At 64.4% G+C, this 20,107-nt stretch overlaps 2 protein-coding genes and 1 long non-coding RNA gene across 4 annotated transcripts in view; 1 reads left to right on the forward strand and 2 right to left on the reverse strand.

Annotated features, from left to right (window-relative positions):
- Window positions 1-402: 402 nt before the first annotated feature.
- Window positions 403-19,439, reverse strand: XAB2 (XPA binding protein 2; the record flags this gene model as incomplete). Its single annotated transcript, XM_050984117.1, has 11 exons — window positions 403-1,061; window positions 3,117-3,288; window positions 4,062-4,184; window positions 4,944-5,134; window positions 6,197-6,359; window positions 7,949-8,062; window positions 9,255-9,386; window positions 12,843-12,974; window positions 15,106-15,225; window positions 16,158-16,309; window positions 19,175-19,439. Coding segments are annotated over 11 exons (1,695 nt in total), but the record flags the coding sequence as incomplete, so codon positions are not given.
- LOC127060563 (uncharacterized) lies at window positions 2,172-2,941 on the reverse strand. 2 transcript variants are annotated; one of them, XR_007779776.1, is made up of 4 exons: window positions 2,880-2,907; window positions 2,814-2,847; window positions 2,397-2,441; window positions 2,172-2,225 (listed from the first exon to the last, which is right to left on the reverse strand). It is a non-coding gene; the product is annotated as an uncharacterized LOC127060563 (long non-coding RNA). The 2 variants fall into 2 exon arrangements; XR_007779777.1 differs by lacking the exon at window positions 2,814-2,847 and having other exon boundaries at window positions 2,880-2,941.
- A 126-nt stretch (window positions 19,440-19,565) lies between the features above and the next one.
- Window positions 19,566-20,107, forward strand: part of LOC127060718 (formin-2-like) — a 2,301-nt gene continuing 1,759 nt past the window's right edge. Inside the window, exon 1 of the mRNA XM_050984780.1 lies at window positions 19,566-19,575. Within this exon, the coding sequence (XP_050840737.1) occupies window positions 19,566-19,575 (10 nt within the window). The remainder of the gene's footprint in view (window positions 19,576-20,107) is intronic.

Below are 20,107 nucleotides of genomic sequence, written 5' to 3' on the forward strand. Positions count from 1 at the left end.
AACCAGAGACCCCAGATCACAAACAGGAACAGCCCAAAATTAGAAACAGAGACAGGGACACCCCAAAATCAGCACCCAGAGACCCCAGATCACCCAGGGACCCCAAAATCGGCACTGGGGACCCCAAAGCAGAACCAGAGACCCCCAGAATCACCCAGGGAGCCCCAACATCACCCCCACATCAGCACCACCTGAGGACCCCCCAAAAGTCACCTGGGGACCCCCAAAGTCACCCAGAGACCCCAGATCAGCACCGGGACCCCCCAAGAGCAGCCATTCATGGGGGGCACCCAGAGACCCCCAGAATCACCCAGGGACCCCCCACCCATGGGGAGGGGCTTGGAGGGAAGGGGGTGTGGCTGTACAGAGTGGGTGTGGCTGAGGTGGGCGTGGCTGGGCAAGCTGGGTGTGGCAATGGGCGTGGCAGTGAGGTGGGTGTGGCAGAGCGAAGTAGGTGTGGCTGAGGTGGGCGTGGCTGTGGGTGTGTCAGGGATAGGTGGGTGTGGCAGTGGGCGTGGCTCACCTGATGAACAGCACCTGTAGGGTGGGGTGGGCGTGTCAGGGATAGGTGGGTGTGGCAGTGGGTGTGACAGTGGGTGTGGCAGTGGGCATGTCAGGGATAGGTGGGTGCGTCAGTGCAGGGTGTGGCAGTGGGCGTGGCAGGGATAGGTAGGTGTGTCAGGGATAGGCGGGTGTGTCAGTGCAGGGTGTGGCAGTGGGTGTGGCTCACCTGACAAACAGCACCTGTAGGGTGGGTTGGGCAGGGTGGGTGTGTCAGGGATAGGTGGGTGTGTCAGTGGGCGTGGCAGTGGGCGTGGCAGGCAGGGTGGGTGTGTCAGTGGGTGTGTCAGTGAGAGGTGGGTGTGTCAGTGAGAGGTGGGTGTGTCAGTGGGCGTGGCAGTGAGAGGTGGGTGTGTCGGTGGGCGTGGCTCACCTGACGAACAGCACCTGCTGGGCGGGGCGGGGCGTGTCCCGCTGGGCCTCGGCCGCCAGCGCCTCGGCGCGCTGCTCCAGCAGCTTCATCTCGTCCAGCCCGCTCTGCCCCGGGGCCAGGTCCGACACTGCGGGCACCGGGGGGGTCAGGGGGCTCGGGACCTCCCCTGGGACCCCCATCCTGACCCCTGAGACCCCCCCACTGCTCCCCCAGGACCCCCCATGGAACCCCCATAGAGCCCAGAACCCCCCCTGGCACCTCCAGGACCCCCCCTGGCACCTCCAGGAGCCCCCCCTGGCACCTCCAGGACCACCCCTGGCACCTCCAGGACCCCCTGGCACCTCCAGGATCCCCCCTGGCACCTCCAGGAGCCCCCCCTGGCACCTCCAAGACCCCCTGGCACCTCCAGGAGCCCCCCCTGGCACCTCCAGGATCCCCCATGGACCCCCCCCAGCTCCCCTGGGATCCCCCCACAGTACCTGGACCCTCCCCCAAGGTGTTCCCACCCCTCCCCCCTCACTTGTGCCCCTCCCAGACCATGGGCTCCTCCCTCACCTGTACCCTCCATGTCCCCTCCCCTGTGCTGTACCTGTGCAGCCTCCACCCATCCCTCACCTGTGCCCCCCCCGGGGCCATACCTGTTGCCCTCACCTGATGACCCCCCATTTCCCCCTGTTGGCCATACCTGTGCCCCCCGGGGTGCCCACTGTGGTGCCATACCTGTGCCTCACCCGCGACACCCAGTGCCCTACTTGGTCCCCCGCACTGTGCCCCCCCGCCATGGTGCCATACCTGTGCCATACCTGTACCCCTCTCACCTGTGCCCCCGTGGTGCCCGCGGTGGTGCCATACCTGTGCCCCCAGTGGTGCCATACCTGTGCAGTACCTGTGCCCCTGGTGGTGCCATACCTGTGCAGTACCTGTGCCCCCAGTGGTGCCATACCTGTGCAGTACCTGTGCCCTGGGGGTGCAGGTACCTGTGCCCCCCCCGTGCCCCTGTGGTGCCATAACTGTGCCCACCCTGAGCCCCTGTGGTGCCATTACCTGTGCAGTACCTGTGCGCCCCTGTGGTGCGCCATACCTGTGCGATACCTGTGCCCCGGTGGTGCCATACCTGTGCAGTACCTGTGCCCCTGGTGTGTGGCAGTACCTGTGCCCCCTGTGCCCCCTGTGGTGCCATACCTGGTGCCCACCCCGTGCCCCTGTGGTGCCATACCTGTGCCCACCGTGCCCCTGTGTGCCATACCTGTGCAGTACCTGTGCCCCCCCCATGCACCCAGTGGTGCCATACCTGTGCAGTACCTGTGCCCCTGGTGGTGCCATACCTGTGCCCACCCTGTGCCCCCGGTGGTGCCATACCTGTGCCCCCCCCTGTGCCCCCAGTGGTGCCATACCTGTGCCCACCCTGTGCCCCCAGTGGTGCCATACCTGTGCCCACCCTGTGCCCCCTGTGGTGCCATACCTGTGCAGTACCTGTGCCCCCTGTGGTGCCATACCTGTGCAGTACCTGTGCCCCCGGTGGTGCCATACCTGTGCAGTACCTGTGCCCCTGGTGGTGCCATACCTGTGCCCCCTTCCGCGGTGGTGCCATACCTTGCCCCCCCGTGGCCCCCTGTGGTGCCATAACCTGTGCGCCCCCGCCGTGCCCCCTGTGGTGCCATACCTGTGCAGTACCTGTGCCCCCCCCGTGCCCCTGTGGTGCATACCTGTGCCACCCACCCGTGCCCCCTGTGGGTGCCATACCTGTGCCCCCCATGTGCCCCTGGTGGTGCCATACCTGTGCCCCCCCCGTGCCCCCTGTGGTGCCATACCTGTGCCCCCCCCCGTGCCCCTGTGGTGCCATACCTGTGCCCCACCCGTGCCCCCTGTGGTGCCATACCTGTGCCCACCCTGTGCCCCCTGTGGTGCCATACCTGTGCCCCCCCCTGCCCCTGTGGTGCCATACCTGTGCCCACCCTGTGCCCCCTGTGGTGCCATACCTGTGCCCACCCTGTGCCCCCTGTGGTGCCATACCTGTGCCCCCCCCGTGCCCCCTGTGGTGCCATACCTGTGCCCCCCCCCGTGCCCGCGGTGGTGCCATACCTGTGCCCACCCTGTGCCCCCTGTGGTGCCATACAGGTGCCCCCCCCGTGCCCCCTGTGGTGCCATACCTGTGCCCCCCGTGCCCGCGGTGGTGCCATACCTGTGCCCGTGGCGCTGCCCGACACCTTGAGCATCTGCGAGGCCATGAAGTTCACCTGGGTGTTGTAGGTGGCCTGGACGCTGCGCTTGATGCGCAGCATCTCCCGGATGGTGTCCTCGTTCCCGTGGCGGATCTCAAACTCCTTCCACGTCTGCCAGAAACTGCCCGTGATCTGCGACAGACAGACAGACAGACAGACGGACAGGGTCAGCATCTCAAACTGCAGCCAGGTCTGCCAGAAACTGCCCGTGATCTGCGACAGACAGACAGACAGACAGACGGACAGGGTCAGCATCTCAAACTGCTGCCAGAAACTGCCCCTGATCTGCGACAGACAGACAAACGGACAGACGGACAGGGTCAGCATCTCAAACTGCTGCCAGAAACTGCCCCTGATCTGGGACAGATGGACAGACGGACAGAACGGACAGACGGACAGGGTCAGCATCTCAAACTGCTGCCCCTGATCTGGGACAGACGGACAGTGTGAGGGGCATTGGAAGAGTGGGGACAGGGACAGGGACATGGGGGACAGTGCAGGGACACAGGGACAGGCTGGGGACACTCCTGGCCGGGTGCCACCTCAGCCAAGGGCCACAGATCTGCGAGCAGTAGGTGTCCCCAGTGTCCCCAGTCCCTCCCAGTCCATCCCAGTGTCCCCAGTCTCACCCGGGGGTCGCAGATCTGCGAGCAGTAGGTGTCCCCAGTGTCCCCAGTCCCTCCCAGTGTCCCCAGTCCCTCCCAGTGCCCCCAGTCTCACCCAGGGGTCGCAGATCTACGAGCAGTGGGTGTCCCCAGTGTCCCCAGTCCCTCCCAGTCCATCCCAGTGTCCCTCCCAGTCTCACCCGGGGGTCGCAGATCTGCGAGCAGTGGGTGTCCCCAGTGTCCCCAGTCCCTCCCAGTGTCCCCAGTCCCTCCCAGTGTTCCCAGTGCCCCCAGTCTCACCCGGGGGTCGCAGATCTGTGAGCAGTAGGTGTAGATGGCGCGGGCCCGATCCACCTCCCCCAGTTTGCACTCCATGTCAGCGAAGCGCAGGCACAGCTCCCGCGCCGCGTCGTCACCCAGCACCTGGGGACAGCGACGGTGACACCTGTGCCACCTGGGACCAGCTGTGCCACATGGACTGGCTGTGCCACCTGTGCCACCTGGGACTGGCTGTGCCACCTGCGCCACCTGGGACCGGCTGTGCCACCTGTGCCACCTGGGACCAGCTGTGCCACCTGGGACCGGCTGTGCCACCTGGGACCAGCTGTGCCACCTGGGAGCAGCTGTGTCACCTGTGCACACCTGTGCCTCCCGGTGCCCACCTGTACTCTCCTGTGCCCACCTGGGACCAGCTGTACACACCTGTGCCCCCAGTGCCCCACCTGTACTCTCCTGTGCCACCTGGGACCAGCTGTGCTCACCTGTGCCACCTGGGACCAGCTGTGCCACCTGGGACTGGCTGTGCCACCTGTGCCACCTGGGACCAGATGTGCTCACCTGTGCCACCTGGGAGTAGATGTGCCCACCTATGCCCACCTGTGTCCACCTGTGCCTCCCAGTGCCCACCTGTACTCTCCTGTGCCCACCTGGGACCAGCTGTGCCACCTGGGACTGGCTGTGCTCACCTGTGCCACCTGGGACCAGCTGTACACACCTGTGCCCCTCAGTGCCCCCAGCCCCCAGGTACCCCACAGCCCTGCAGTGTGCCCAGGTGTGCCCACATCAATGGCTCTCAGGTAGATGAGCTATGTGTGGGTGACCCTTCAGTGTCCCAGGTGCCCCAGGTGTGCCCAGGTGTGCCCAGGTGTGCCCAGGTGTGCCCAGGTGTGCCCAGGTGGGTACCTCGATGGCTCTCTGGTAGATGGGGCGGGTGTGGGTGACCCCGAAGAGCTCGGCTGCCCTCCGGATGTAGATGTGGAACATGTCGCGCTGCTGCTCGGGTGGCACTGCCCGCGTGCCACGCTCGTACACGGCCATGGCCCGGCGTGCCAGCCCAAACTGCTCCTCCAGGCGGGCGTAGAGCAGGTAGATGGCTGGGGACAGGGACAGGGACAGACAGGGGGACATGGAGGGGACAGGGAGGGGACAGCCAGGGACAGGGACAAGGACGTGGGGACAGAGACAGGGATGGGGACAGGGACAGGGACAGGGGACAGAGACAAAGGACAGGGATAGGGTGAGGGGACAGGGACAGCGACAGACAGGGGGACAGGGAGGGGACAGTCAGGGGATAGGGACATGGGGACAGGGGCAGGAACAGCAAGGGACAGGGACAGAGACAGGACAGTGAGGGGACAGACAGGGACAAGGGACAAGGACACCTGTCCTGGCATCCCCTGGTCCCTCTACCTGCCATATCCCCAGTGTCCCCTGCGTCCCCAATGTCCCCCTGTCCCCAGTGTCCCCCCATATCCCCCAATGTCCCCAACATCCACAATGTCCCCAGTGCCCCCAATGTTTCCCCAGTGTCCCCAATATCCCCAATGTCCCCCCGCCATGTCCCTGATGTCCCCCATACCCCCATTGTCCCCAATGTCCCTCCATGTCCCCAGTGCCCCCCATGTCCCCAATCCCCTTCATGTCCCCAATGCCCCCATGTCCCCAATCCCCCGAGTGTCCCCAGTGCCCCCCATGTCCCACTGCCCCCGATGTCCCCACTGCCCCCCATGTCCCCAATCCCCCCGATGTCCCCAGTGCCCCCATGTCCCAATCCCCTCCATCGTCCCCAATCCCCCCGATGTCCCCAGTGCCCCCCATGTCCCCAGTGCCCCCATGTCCCCAATCCTCTCCATGTCCCCAATCCCCCATGTCCCCAGTGCCCCCCATGTCCCCAGTGCCCCCCATGTCCCCAATCCCCTCCATGTCCCCAGTGCCCCCCATGTCCCCAGTGCCCCCCCATGTCCCCAATCCCCTCCTGGTCCCCAGTGCCCCCCATGTACCCAATCCCCCTGATGTCCCCAATCCCCCCGAGTGTCCCCAGTGGCCCCCCCTGTCCCCAGTGCCCCCCATGTCCCAGTGCCCCCGATGTCCCCACTGCCCCCCATATCCCCCAGTGTCCCCAGTGCCCTCCCGTGTCCCCTGTCCCCTGTCCCTACTCTTGGCGTGCTGGGGGGGGCACCCGTCCAGCGCCTGCTCGAAGAGGTCCCGGGCGCGCTCCAGCTTCCGCCCGCCGTACCGGGCCACGAACTTGGACAGGTACGTCAGCCACAGGTCCCCGACGTGCGGCCAGCGGAACAGCGCGATGCCACGCTCGTAGGCCTGAGGGGACATTGGGGACATCAGCGTGGGGACAGTGACCCTGGGGACACAGCATCACCAGCGGAACAGCGCGATGCCACGCTCGTAGGCCTGAGGGGACATTGGGGACATCAGCGTGGGGACAGTGACCCTGGGGACACAGCATCACCAGAGGAACAGTGCAATGCCATGCTCGTAGGCCTGAGGGGACATTGGGGACATAGCATGGGGACATTGGGGACATCAGCGTGGGGACACTGGGGACACAGCATCACCAGAGGAACAGTGCAATGCCATGCTCGTAGGCCTGAGGGGACACTGGGGACACAGCATGGGGACATTGGGGACATCAGCATGGGGACAGTGACACTGGGGACACAGCATCACCAGAGGAACAGCGCAATGCCATGCTCGTAGGCCTGAGGGGACATTGGGGACATCAGCGTGGGGACATTGGGGATATCAGCATGGGGACAGTGACACTGGGGACACAGCATCACCACCGGAACAGCGCGATGCCACGCTCGTAGGCCCGAGGGGACATTGGGGACATCAGCTTGGGGACATTGGAGACACAGCATCACCAGGGGAATAGCGCGATGCCATGCTCACACACCTGAGGGGACACTGGGGACATCAGCATGGGGACAGTGGGGACATCAGCATGGGGACATGGTGTCACCTCCGGAACAGCGCAGGGGACATGAGGACGGGGACATGGGGACATTGGCACGGTGGTGTCACCACCAGAACAGCGCAATGTCACGCAGGGACACCTTGTGTGCCCGTGGGGACATCCTTGTGAAGCACAGGGTCACTGTGGTGTCCCCAACTCCCTCCTGGGGTGTCCCCAACACATTCCTGGCGTGTCCCACCCAACCCCTCCAGCCATGGGCTGTCCCCAACCCCTCTCTGGCTGTCCCCATCTCCTCTCTCAGTGTCCCCAACCCCTCTCTGGCTGTCCCCATCTCCTCTCTTGGTGTCCCCAACCCCTCTCTGGCTGTCCCCATCTCCTCTCTCGGTGTCCCCAACCCCTCTCTGGCTGTCCCCATCTCCTCTCTTGGTGTCCCCAACCCCTCTCTGGCTGTCCCCATCTCCTCTCTTGGTGTCCCCAACCCCTCTCTGGCTGTCCCCATCTCCTCTCTCAGTGTCCCCAACCCCTCTCTGGCTGTCCCCATCTCCTCTCTCAGTGTCCCCAACCCCTCTCTGGCTGTCCCCATCTCCTCTCTCGGTGTCCCCAACCCCTCTCTGGCTGTCCCCAGCTGCTCCCCTGGGTGCCCCCCATCCCCCTGCTGTGCTGGGCTGTCCCTGCAGTGTCCCCTTGAAGCTGTCCCCAGGTGTCCCTGTAGTGTCTCCATCTCTCCTAGCTGCTCCCAGGTGTCCCTGCAGTGTCCCCAGTGTCCCTGCAGCGTCCCTGCCGTGTCCCCAGTGTCCCTGCAGTGTCCCCAGTGTCACCTTGAAGCTGTCCTCGAAGCGGCCGTGCTCCTCCAGCTCCCCCCAGCTGTCCCTGCAGTGTCCCCCAGCTGTCCCTATCCATCTCCAGCTGCCCATGCAGTGACTCTGCCGTGTCCCCATTGTCCCTGCCGTGTCCCCAGTGTCCCCAGTGTCACCTTGAAGCTGTCCTCGAAGCGGCCGTGCTCCTCCAGCAGCAGGGCGTAGTTGATGATGATCTGGGGGGTGGCGATGCGCAGGTCCAGGATGCGCTCGTACACACTGCGGGTGGACTGGGGACAGGGGACACCGGGGACACCAGGGGACAGGGGGGACACCAGGGGACAGGGGGGACACCAGGGGACGGGGACAGAGGGGACAGGGACAGAGGGGACACCAGGGGACAGAGGGGACAGGGAACAGGGACATTAGGGGACAGGGACATGGACAGAGGGGACATCAGGGGACAGAGGGGACACCAGGGAACAGGGACATTGACAGGGACATGGACAGAGGGGACACCAGGGGACAGGGACATGGGGACGGGGGACATGGACAGAGGGGACATCAGGGGACAGGGACACCAGGGGACACAAGGGAACACCAGGGGGCCAGGGACAGAGATGGGGTCACAGGCACAGGGACAGGTATGGGGATGGGGACAGGGACAGAGGGACGGGGACAGGGACAGGTATGGGGATGGGGACAGGGATGGGGACAGAGTAGGAGACACAGGGACAGGGACATGGGGACACAGGGGACAAGGATAGGGACAGAGTGACAGGGATGGGGACAGGGACACAGAGGGGACAAGGATGGAGACACAGGGACAGGGAACAGAGTGGACATGGGGACAGGGACACAAGGACAGGGGACAGCAAGGTCACAGCCACGCCCATCCCCCCCCCCGCCATGGGGTCACAGCGCTGTCTGTGGGGGGATGGGCACACGATGTCCCCACGCCAACCCCACACCCAGCAGTGTCCCCAGGTGTCCCCTGAGGCCACCCAGGTGTGCCCCACACCCAGCAGTGTCCCCAGGTGTCCCCTGAGGCCACCGAGGTGTGCCCCACACCCAGCAGTGTCCCCAGGTGTCCCCTGAGGCCACCCAGGTGTCCCCCACACCCAGCAGTGTCCCCAGGTGTCCCCTGAGGTCACCCAGGTGTCCCCCACACCCAGCCCGGTGTCCCCCATGCCCACCCCAATGTCCCTAGGTGTCCCCCAGCTGTCCCCAGGTGTAGCCAGGTGCCCCAAGGTGTGTCTCTAGGTACCCCCAGGTGTGTCCCTGCCCAGGTGTGTCCCCGAGGTGCCCAGGTGCCCACCTGGAAGGTGCCCAGGCTCTCCTCCAGGTCGGCCAGCATGGCCCACACCCATCCCTGCGTGTCCCCAGGTGTGTCCCCAGGTGTGTCCCCAGGTGTGTCCCCAGGTGCCCAGGTGTGTCCCCAGGTGTGTCCCTGCCCAGGTGTGTCCCCAGGTGCGTGCCCACCTGGAAGGTGCCCAGGCTCTCCTCCAGGTCGGCCAGCATGGCCCACACCCGCAGGTTCTTGTAGAGCCGGTTCTGCACGGGCTCCGAGCTGTCGAAGTACTCGGCCCGGCGGGACGGGAGAGCCGTGGCTTTCTGGGGGAAAAACGGGGGCAACATGGAGAAAAAAAAAGGGGGGGGAAAATTGGGGAAAAACGGGGAGGGACAATATGGGGAAAGGGGAATGGGGGGGAAACCGGGGAAAGCGGGGGAATGGGGAAAAAAAAAGAAAAAAAGGGGAACTGGGGGAATGGGGGAAATGGGGAAAATGGGGGCATTTTTCCCCCCCTTGTCCCCTATGGTGGTCGATTGTCAAATTGGCCCCCCTTTCCTCCCTGGGGCACATGGGCCCCTGTTGTCCCAGCCCTTTGTGGTCCCACTTTTCCTGTCCTTTTCCCTTGGGGACCATGGGTCCTTTGTTCCCCCCGGGGCCCTTGTGTATATGTGTCCCCTTGGGGCCTGGGCCCCCCGGGTCCCTTGGTGCCCCTGGGGGGCTGTGACCTGGTGGCATGTGTGTCCAGCCAGGGCAAACTTGGGGCACATGGGGCCAATTGGTACCAGGTTGTGCTTTGTTCCACCTGGGGTTCCCTGGGTGCCCCCCCCCCCCCCCCACCCCCCCCCCGCCCCGACCCACCTGTTGCCCCTTTGGGACTTGTGCCCCTGGTCCACTTTGGCCTGGGGCACCCCCGGACATTGCCTGATGGCCCATGGGGGCCCTCCACCGCGCTGCCTGGGTGGGACCTATTTGCCCCACGTTCCCTGGGGGTCCCTGTGGCCCCTTTGTATCCCCCCGGGCCCTTTTTGCGCCTTTTTCCCCTGGTGGGGCAACCTGGGGCCCCGACCGCGGACATCTTTGTGCCTTGTGGCCCTCGCATGGTACCCTGGGCCCCCTGGGTCCACTGGTGCCCCTTGCCTGGTGGCCCTGGGGGGCCCTGGGAGTCCCCTTGGGGCCCTGGGGCCCCACTGGAGGGCTCCTTTCGGTCCCCTATGGGTGCCCTTGGGCCCCCCCTGCCTGGTGCCCTGGGGCATGGGGGAATCTTGGCCAAGGGGGAACTGTGGGCACCTTTGGCCACCCCCGGGGAAAAATTGGTAAACAGGGGGGAAACTAGTAACACTGGGGGACACTTGGATTCCACAGGGCACTGGGGTGCCAAACTGGGGCCCCCGCGGCCCCCAGGGGCACGGGGTGGTCCACAACCAAACCCCCCCCGGTGCCCTGGTTTCCAAACCCCGTGGACCTGGGGCCCATGGGGAATTGGAACGAAGGGAAATTTGGGCCAACAGCGGACCAGGGGAAATGGGAACGTGTGTCACCCTGGGGGCTGGGGCCCAGTGGCCCCTAGTGGGCCCCTTGGGGCCCCCTGGCGGCCCTGTGTGTTCTCCCTCCGGGTCCGCCCCGTGTCCCCCTTGCTGCCCCCCGGCGCCCCCGCCGGCCCCCCCCGCGTCGTGCCCCCGGGTGGGCCCCCCCCCGTGGGGGGCGGGGCCCCCCCTTCTGCCACCCCTTGGGGCCGGGGACACTGGGTCGCCGTGGGCACCCTGGGAACCCAAGGGAGCCCCTTTGCGTCCCCGAGGGGCCCCCCCCACAGCTCCCCTTGGTTCGCCTTTGGCACCCCGGGCCCCGGGCCCCTTGGCCCCCGTCCCCTGTTTTTCCCTGCCCCCCCGTGTTTCCCCCCTTGTATGGCGCGGGCCCCCGGTGCCCGACCCCCCTTGGGCCCTGTCCCCCCTGTCCCCCCCTTGGCACTTGTTCCCCTTCCACGTGTCACCCCATGTGAGGCCAGGTGGGTCCCCTCGGGGGCCCCGGTTCCCCCTGGCACCCCAGGCCCCCCGTTTGCCCCATTTTTCTCCCGCGGACGCCCCTGCGGGCCCCGTGGCGCCCAGCTTGGCCCCGGCCGGGCCCGGTCCCCCCTGGCAGCACACCGCGCCCACTTGGCCCCCTGGGGGCAAAGGAAGAACAATGGTCACGTGGGCCCAAATGTGGATGACCAACGGGGAACAACTGGGGAAACGGGCTCCCCACAATGCCCCCCAACCCTTCCCCCCCCTCCCCCCCCGTGCTTCTTGGGGTTTTCCCGTGTTTTGGTGTTCTCCCCCTTTTTGGGTTTTTCAATGTTTTGGGGGCTCTCAAGTTTGGGGTCCCCCCATTTGGGAGTCCCCCATTTTCATGGTGCCCTTTTTTTGGGGCTCCAAATTTCAGATCCCCTGTTTTTTGGGTGCCCCATTTACAACGGTCCCCCCATTTTTTTTTGGGGTCCCGCCCCCCCATTTCAGGGATGGACCAATTTTTTCTAGGTGCCGCCCGCATTTTTGGGGTGCCCCCCATTTTTAGGCTCCCCATTTTCAGGGTCTCTCCCGTTTTTCGGGGTCCCATTTTCAGGATTCCCATTTTTCGGGTGGGGTCCCCATTTTCCGGGTGCCCGGTTTGGGGTTCCCCATTTTTCATTATGTCCCCGCCCTTTGCCCCATTTTTTTGGGGTAGCCCAGTTGTCATGGTGCCCCCGTTGTGGGGTGCCTCCATTTCAGGGGTGCCCCCCATTTTGGGGTTCCCCATTTTCATGGTGCCCCCATTTTTGGGGTGCCCAATTTCATTCAGCGGCTGCCCGTTTTTGGGGTGCCCCATTTTCATGATCCCTCTGTTTTCGGGGTGCCCGTTTTTGGGGGTTCCCTGGTTTTGGTGCCCATTTGGGGTGCCCCATTTTCAGGGTCCCTCCGTTTTTGGGGTGCCCCATTTTTGGGGTGCCCCATTTTCAGGGTGCCCCCATTTTTGGGGTGCCCCATTTTCAGGGTGCCCCCATTTTTGGGGTGCCCCATTTTATGGCTCCCATTTTCAGGGTCTCCTCGTTTTTGGGGTACCCCATTTTCATGTGCCCGTTTTTGGAGTGCCCCCCTTTTTGGGGTGCCCCCATTTTCAGGGTGCCCCCATTTTCAGGGTGCCAAATTTTCAGGATCCCCCATTTTTGGGGTGCCCCATTTTCAAGGTCCCCCCATTTTTGGGGTGCCCCAATTTCATGATCCCTCTGTTTTCGGGGTGCCCATTTTTGGGGGGTTCCCTGGTTTTGGTGCCCATTTGGGGTGCCCTAATTTCAGGGTCCCTCTGTTTTTGGGGTGCCCCATTTTCAGGGTGCCCATTTTTGGGGTGCCCCAATTTTCAGGGTGCCCCATTTTCAGGGTGCCCGTTTTTGGGGGGGGATCCCTGGTTTTGGTGCCCATTTTGGGGTGCCCAATTTCAGGGTGCCCGTTTTTGGGGTGCCCCATTTTCAAGGTCCCCCCATTTTTGGGGTGCCCCATTTTCAGGGTGCCCGTTTTTGGGGGTTCCCTGGTTTTGGTGCCCGTTTTTGGGGTGCCCAATTTCCCAGTGCCCGTTTGGGGGTGCCCCAATTTCCCGGTGCCCATTTTGGGGTGCCCCATTTCCCGGTGCCCATTTGGGGTGCCCCATTTCCTGGTGCCCATTTTGGGGTGCCCCAATTTCCCGGTGCCCGTTTTGGGGTGCCCCATTTCCTGGTGCCCGTTTTGGGGTGCCCCATTTCCTGGTGCCCGTTTTGGGGTGCCCCTCACCCTCAGCACGGCCAGCGCCTCCTGGTGGCGCTGGTGGCGCAGCTCCAGCTCCCCAAACTCGCACCAGATGGCGGCCAGGTCCTCGACACGGCGGAACCGCACCCGGGTGGCACGGGACAGGATGGACCTGGCCTGGGGACACCATTGGGGACATTGGGGACACTGGGGACAGGATGGACCTGGCCTGGGGACATTGGGGACATTGGGGACAGGATGGACCTGGCCTGGGGACATTGGGGACATCGACAGGAACCGCACCCGGGTGGCACGGGACAGGATGGACCTGGCCTGGGGACACCATTGGGGACATTGGGGACACTGGGGACAGGATGGACCTGGCCTGGGGACACCATTGGGGACATTGGGGACACTGGGGACAGGATGGACCTGGCCTGGGGACACCATTGGGGACATTGGGGACACTGGGGACAGGATGGACCTGGCCTGGGGACACCATTGGGGACACTGGGGACACTGGGGACATTGGGGACATGGACAGGAACCGCACCCGGGTGGCACGGGACAGGATGGACCTGGCCTGGGGACATTGGGGACATTGGGGACACTGAGGACAGGATGGACCTGGCCTGGGGACATTGGGGACATTGGGGACAGGATGGACCTGGCCTGGGGACATTGGGGACATTGGGGACATCGACAGGAACCGCACCCGGCTGGCACGGGACAGGATGGACCTGGCCTGGGGACACCATTGGGGACATTGGGGACACTGGGACAGATGGACCTGGCCTGGGGACACCATTGGGGACATTGGGACCTGGGACAGGATGGACCTGGCCTGGGACACCATTGGGGACTTGGGGACACTGAGGACATTGGGGACATGGACCAGAACCGCACCCCGGTGGCACGGACAGGATGGACCTGGCCTGGGGACATTGAGACATCACTGGGACAGGATGGACCTGGCCTGGGGACATTGGGGACATCATTGGGGACATCATTGGGGACACTGGGCACATCATTGGGGACATTGGGGGACAGGATGGACCTGGCCTGAGGACATTGGGGACATTGGGGACATGGACAGGAACAGCACCCGGGTGGCACGGGACAGGATGGACCTGGCCTGGGGACATTGGGGACAGGATGGACCTGGCCTGGGGACATTGGGGACATCACTGGGGACATCACTGGGGACACTGGGACAGGATGGACCTGGCCTGCGGACACCACTGGGGACACCACTGGGGACACTGGGGACAGGATGGACCTGGCCTGGGGACATTGGGGACATTGGGGACACTGGGGACAGGATGGACCTGGCCTGGGGACATTGGGGACACTGGGGACAGATGGACCTGGCCTGGGGACATTGGGGACATTGGAGACAGGATGGACCTGGCCTGGGGACATTGGGGACATCACTGGGGACATTGGGGACATCGACAGGAACCGCACCCGGGTGGCACGGGACAGGATGGACCTGGCCTGGGGACATTGGGGACAGGATGGACCTGGCCTGGGGACATTGGGGACATTGGGGACACCACTGGGGACACTGGGGACATCAACAGGAACCGCACCCGGGTGGCATGGGACAGGATGGACCTGGCCTGGGGACACCATTGGGGACATTGGGGACATTGGGGACATCATTGGGGACATCACTGGGGACACTGGGGACCGGATGGACCTGGCCTGGGGACACCATTGGGGACATTGGGGACATTGGGGACATCATTGGGGACATCACTGGGGACACTGGGGACCGGATGGACCTGGCCTGGGGACACCATTGGGGACAGGATGGTGCCAGGTGTGTCTGGGGGGTGCCAGGTGGGTCTGGGGGTGACCCAGGTGGGTGGGGGGTGCCAGGTGGGTCTGGGGGTGCCAGGTGGGTGGGGGGGGTGCCAGGTGGGTCTGGGGTGGTGCCAGGCGGGTCGGGGAGGTGCCCCAGGTGGGTTTGGGTGCCCCAGGTGGGTGGGGGGGGTGCCAGGTGGGTTTGGGGGTGCCCATGGGGTTGGGGGTGCCCCAGGTGGGTTTGGGTGCCCCAGGTGGGTGGGGGGTGCCATGGTGGGTCTGCGGGGGGTGCCCCGGTGGGTCAGGGGGTGCCCCAGGTGGGTCTGGGGGTGCCCCAGGTGGGTGGGGGGTGCCAGGTGGGTGGGGGAGGTGCCAGGTGGGTCAGGGGGTGCCCCAGGTGGGTTTGGGGGTACCCCAGGTGGGTTTGGGTGCCCCAGGTGGGTGGGGGGTGCCAGGTGGGTGGGGGGAGGTGCCAGGTGGGTGGGGGGTGCCCGCTCACGTCGTCCAGCTGGCCGTTGTCCTCGTAGAAGCGCGCGAAGGCCACCCAGAGCTCGTGGGGACGGCCGGTGGCGCGCTGGGGATCCACCGTGCGCACGGCCTCCGTGAAGGTCTGGATGATCTGGGACAGACAGACAGGGACATGGGGACAGTCAGGGGACACTGGGACAGCCAGGGGACATGGGGACACTGGGGACAGTCAGGGGACACTGGGGATCCACCGTGCGCACGGCCTCCGTGAAGGTCTGGATGATCTGGGACAGACAGACAGGGACATGGGGACAGTCAGGGGACAGGGGGACAGCCAGGGGACACCCAGGGGACACTGGGGATACCCAGGGGACATTGGGGACACTGGGGATCCACCGTGCGCACGGCCTCTGTGAAGGTCTGGATGATCTGGGACAGACAGGGACAGTCAGGGGACATTGGGGACAGTCAGGGGACACTGGGGACAGTCAGGGGACACTGGGACACCCAAGGGACAGACAGGGGACATGGGGACAGTCAGGGGACACTGGGGACACCCAGGGGACAGTCAGGGGACATGGGGACAGCCAGGGGACATGGGGACAGCCTGGGCACAGCAGGGACAGTCAGGTGACATGGGGACAGTCAGGGGACACTGGGGACAGCCAGGGCACAGCAGGGGACACAGGGACAGCCAGGGGGCACCGAGGACAGTCAGGTGACATTGGGGACAGCTGGGACAGCCAGGGGAAATGGGGACAGCTAGGGGACAGCAGGGACAGTCAGGTGACATTGGGGTCAGTCAGGGGAGAGCAGGGAACAGTCAGGGGACACTGGGGACATGGGGGACACTGGAGGCATGGGGACACTGGGGACAATGGCAACAGCCAGGGGACACTGGGGACACAGAGGGACATGGGGGGGACACCGGGGCACACAAGGGGACAGGGGTGACCCAACTCCACCACCCAAGTCCCCAGCCCACGCACCCCATCACCCCCAGGTGAGGCGTCCCCTCCGCCCAGCCAGCCTGTCCCCCCTCCCCCCCAGCGTGTCCCCATTGTCCCCGCGGTGTCCCCTGACCTTGTCGGGCTGTCCCTGGTGCAGTGCCACCCTCTTGTGCCACTCGTGCACGTTGTGCGGGTTCTGGCGCAGCAGCACGCTGTTCAGCAGCAGCGGCCGCCGCGCCATCAGCCGCTCGAAGCGCGCCAGCCGCAGCTCCAGCTCCACCTCCTCTGCGGGGACAGGGGGTGACAAGGGTGACAAGGGTGACACAGGGTCACACAGGGTCATAGGGGACATGGGGACAGCGTGGGGACATGGGGACAGAGCGGGGACACAGGGACAGTGCGGGCACAGCGCCATCAGCCGCTCGAAGCGCGCCAGCCGCAGCTCCAGCTCCACCTCCTCTGCGGGGACAGGGGACACAGAGGGGACACAGAGTCACACAGGGTCACACAGGGTCATAGGGGACATGGGGACACAGGGACAGCGCCATCAGCCGCTCGAACCGCGCCAGCCGCAGCTCCAGCTCCACCTCCTCTGCGGGGACAGGGGACAGAGAGGGGACACAGGGTCACACAGGGTGACACGGGGTCATAGGGGACATGGGGACACAGGGACAGCGCCATCAGCCGCAGCTCCAGCTCCACTTCCTCTGTGAGGACACGGGGGTGACAATGGTGACAGAGGGTGACACAGGGGTCACACAGTGTCACACAGGACATGGGGACAGGGGTGACACAGGGTGACACAGGGGTCACACAGTGTCACACAGGACATGGGGACAGGGATGACACAGGGTGACACAGGGGTCACACAGTGTCACACAGGACATGGGGACAGGGGTGACACAGGGTGACACAGGGGTCACACAGTGTCACACAGGACATGGGGACACCGGGGTGACAATGGTGACACGGTGACACAGGGGTCACACAGTTTCACACAGGACATGGGGGCAGGGGTGACACAGGGTGACACAGGGGTCACACAGTGTCACACAGGACATGGGGACAGGGGTGACACAGGGTGACACAGGGGTCACACAGTGTCACACAGGACATGGGGACAGGGGTGACACAGGGTGACACAGGGGTCACACAGTGTCACACAGGACATGGGGACACGGGGGACAGGGGTGACACAGGGTGACACGGGGTCACACAGGACATGGGGCCACCCCAGGCCGAGGGTTCCTCCTGCCGTTCTGGGAGCCCTGCCCAGTTCTGGGGTCACCCCTGTTTTTAGGGTCCCCCCCCGTTTTTGGGGTGCCCCTGACCCACCAGGCTGGCCGGGGTTTGGGGTGCCCTGCCCGTTTTTGGGGTACTCTGCCCATTTTTGGGGTGCCCTGCCCGTTTTCGGTGTTCCCTGACCATTTTTGAGGTTCCCTGCCCGTTTCTAGGGTCCCCTGCCCAGATTTTGGGGTGCCCCTCACCGCCCTGGCCCAGCTGTGCCTGTCCATTTTTGGGGTTCCCCGTTTTTGGGGTGCCCTGTCCATTCTTGGGGTTCCCTGCCCGTTTTTGGGGTTCCCTGCCCGTTTTTGGGGTTCCCTGCTCAGTTTTGGGGTCCCCTGCCCAGTTTTGGGGTCCTCTCCCCAGTTTTGGGGTCCCGCTGCTCTCACTGCCCTGGCTGTGGCCCAGCTGTGCCTGTCCATTTTTGGGGTTCCCCGTTTTTGGGTGCCCTGTCCATTCTTGGGGTTCCCTGCCCGTTTTTGGGGTTCCCTGCCCGTTTTTGGGGTTCCCTGCCCATTACTGGGGTGCACTGCCCATTTTTAGGGTCCCTCGCCCATTTTTGGTGTTCCCTGCCCATCTTTGGGGTGCCCTGCCCATTTTAGGGGTTCCCTGCCCATTTTTGGGGTGCCCTGCCCATTTCTGGTATTCCCTGCCTGTTTCTGGGGTGCCCTGCCCGTTTTCGCTGTTCCCTGCCTGTGTTTGTCCATTTTTGGGGTTCCCTGCCCATTTCTGGGGCTCCCTGCCCGTTTTTGGGGTGCCCCTCACCGTCCTGGCCGTGGCCCAGCTGTGCCTGCCCGTTTTTGGGGCTCCCTGCCCATTTTTGGGGTTCCCTCCCTGTTTTTGGGGTGCCCTCACCGTCCTGGCCGTGGCCCAGCTGTCCCTGCCCGTTTTTGGGGTTCCCTGCCCGTTTTTGGGGTTCCCTGCCCGTTTTTGGGGTGCCCCTCACCATCCTGCCTGTGGCCCAGCTGTCCCTGCCCGTTTTTGGGGTCCCCTGCCTTCTTTTGGAGTTCCTTGCCTGGTTTTGGGATGCCCTATCCATTTTTGGGGGTTCCCTGCCTGTTTTTGGGGTTCCCGGTCCATTTTTGGGATGCCCTGTCCGTTTTCGGGGTGCCCTGCCTGTGTTTGTCCATTTTTGGGGTTCCCTGCCCATTTTTGGGGTTCCCTGCCCATTTTTGGGGCTCCCTGCCCGTTTTTGGGGTTCCCGGCCCATTTTTAGGGTGCCCTCTCACCATCCTGGCCATGGCCCAGCTGTCCCTGCTCGTTTTTGGGGTTCCCTGCCCATTTTTGGAGTTCCCTGCCCGTTTTTGGGGTCCCCCCCATTTTTGGGGTTCCCTACCCATTTCTGGGGCTCCCTGCCCATTTTTGGGGTGCCCTGCCCGTTTTTGTGGTTCCCTGCCCGTTTTTGGGGTTCCCTGCCCTTTTTTGGGGTGCCCTGCTCAGTTTTGGGGTCCCCTGCCCAGTTTTGGGGTCCCCTCCCCAATTTCGGGGTCCCTCGGCTCTCACCGCCCTGGCCGTGGCCCAGCTGTCCCTGCCCATTTTTGGGGTACTCTGCCCATTTTTGGGGTTCCCTGCCCATTTTCGGTGTTCCCTGACCGTTTTTGGTGTTCCCTGCCCGTTTTTGGGGTTCCCTGTCCATTTTTGGGGTGCCCCTCACCATCCTGTCTGTGGCCCAGCTGTCCCTGCCCGTTTTTGGGGTTCCCTGCCCATTTTTGGAGTTCCCTGCCTGGTTTTGGGGTTCCCTGCCCGTTTTCGGTGTTCCCTGCCCGTTTTTGGGGCTCCCTGCCCATTTTTGGGGTGCCCTGCCTGGTTTTGGGGTTCCCTGCCCATTTTTGGGGTTCCCAGCCCGTTTTTGGGGTGTCCCCTCACCGTCCTGGCCCTGTCCCAGCTGTGCCTGCGTGTCCAGCAGCGCGGCGATGACGCTCTCCTCGAAGCGCGCGTAGCTGTCGAACACCTGCGTGAAATCCCGCACCGTCATCACCGTCTGCACGGCCTCCTCATAGACATCCCGGGCCTGGAACGGGATAAACCGGGATAAACCGGGATAAACATTGGGGTCAGCACCGTCTGCACGGCCTCCTCGTACACATCCCGGGCCTGGAACGGGATAAACCGGGATAAACCGGGATAAACATTGGGGTCAGCACCGTCTGCACGGCCTCCTCGTACACATCCCGGGCCTGGAACGGGATAAACGGGACTGGGGACAGGGGATGGGGACAATGGTGGCCCTGGGTGGTGACAGGGACTAGGATGGCAGATGGAGACAGGTGTGTCAGTCTGTCCAGGTGTGTCAGTCTGTCCAGGAGTGTCAGTGCCACCCCAGGTGTTTTAGCCCCTCCCAGCTGTGTCAGTCTGCCCCAGGTCGGTCAGTCCCCTCCAGGTGCGTCACTCTGTCCTAGCAGGCGTGTCAGTCTGTCCAGGTGTGTCAGTGCCACCACGTGTGTCAGTCCATCCCAGGTGTGTCAGTCTGCCCCAGGTCTGTCATTCTGTCCCAGGTCTGTCAGTCCGTCCCAGGTGTGTCAGTCCGTCCCAGGTCTGTCAGTCCCTCCAAGGTGTGTCAGTCTGTCAAGCTGTGTCAGTCCCTCCAAGGTGTGTCAGTCCCTCCCAGCTGTGTCAGTCTGTCCCAGCCGTTTCAGCCGCTCCCAGCAGTGTCAGTCTGTCCAGGTGTGTCAGTCTGTCCAGGAGTGTCAGTCCACCCCAGGTGTTTTAGCCCCTCCCAGCTGTGTCAGTCTGTCCAGGTGTGTCAGTCCGTCCAGGTCTGTCAGTCCGTCCCAGGTGTGTCAGTCCGTCCCAGCAGTG

Source organism: Serinus canaria, chromosome 25 (assembly GCF_022539315.1).
Source record: "Serinus canaria isolate serCan28SL12 chromosome 25, serCan2020, whole genome shotgun sequence".
Classification (NCBI taxonomy): domain Eukaryota; kingdom Metazoa; phylum Chordata; class Aves; order Passeriformes; family Fringillidae; genus Serinus; species Serinus canaria.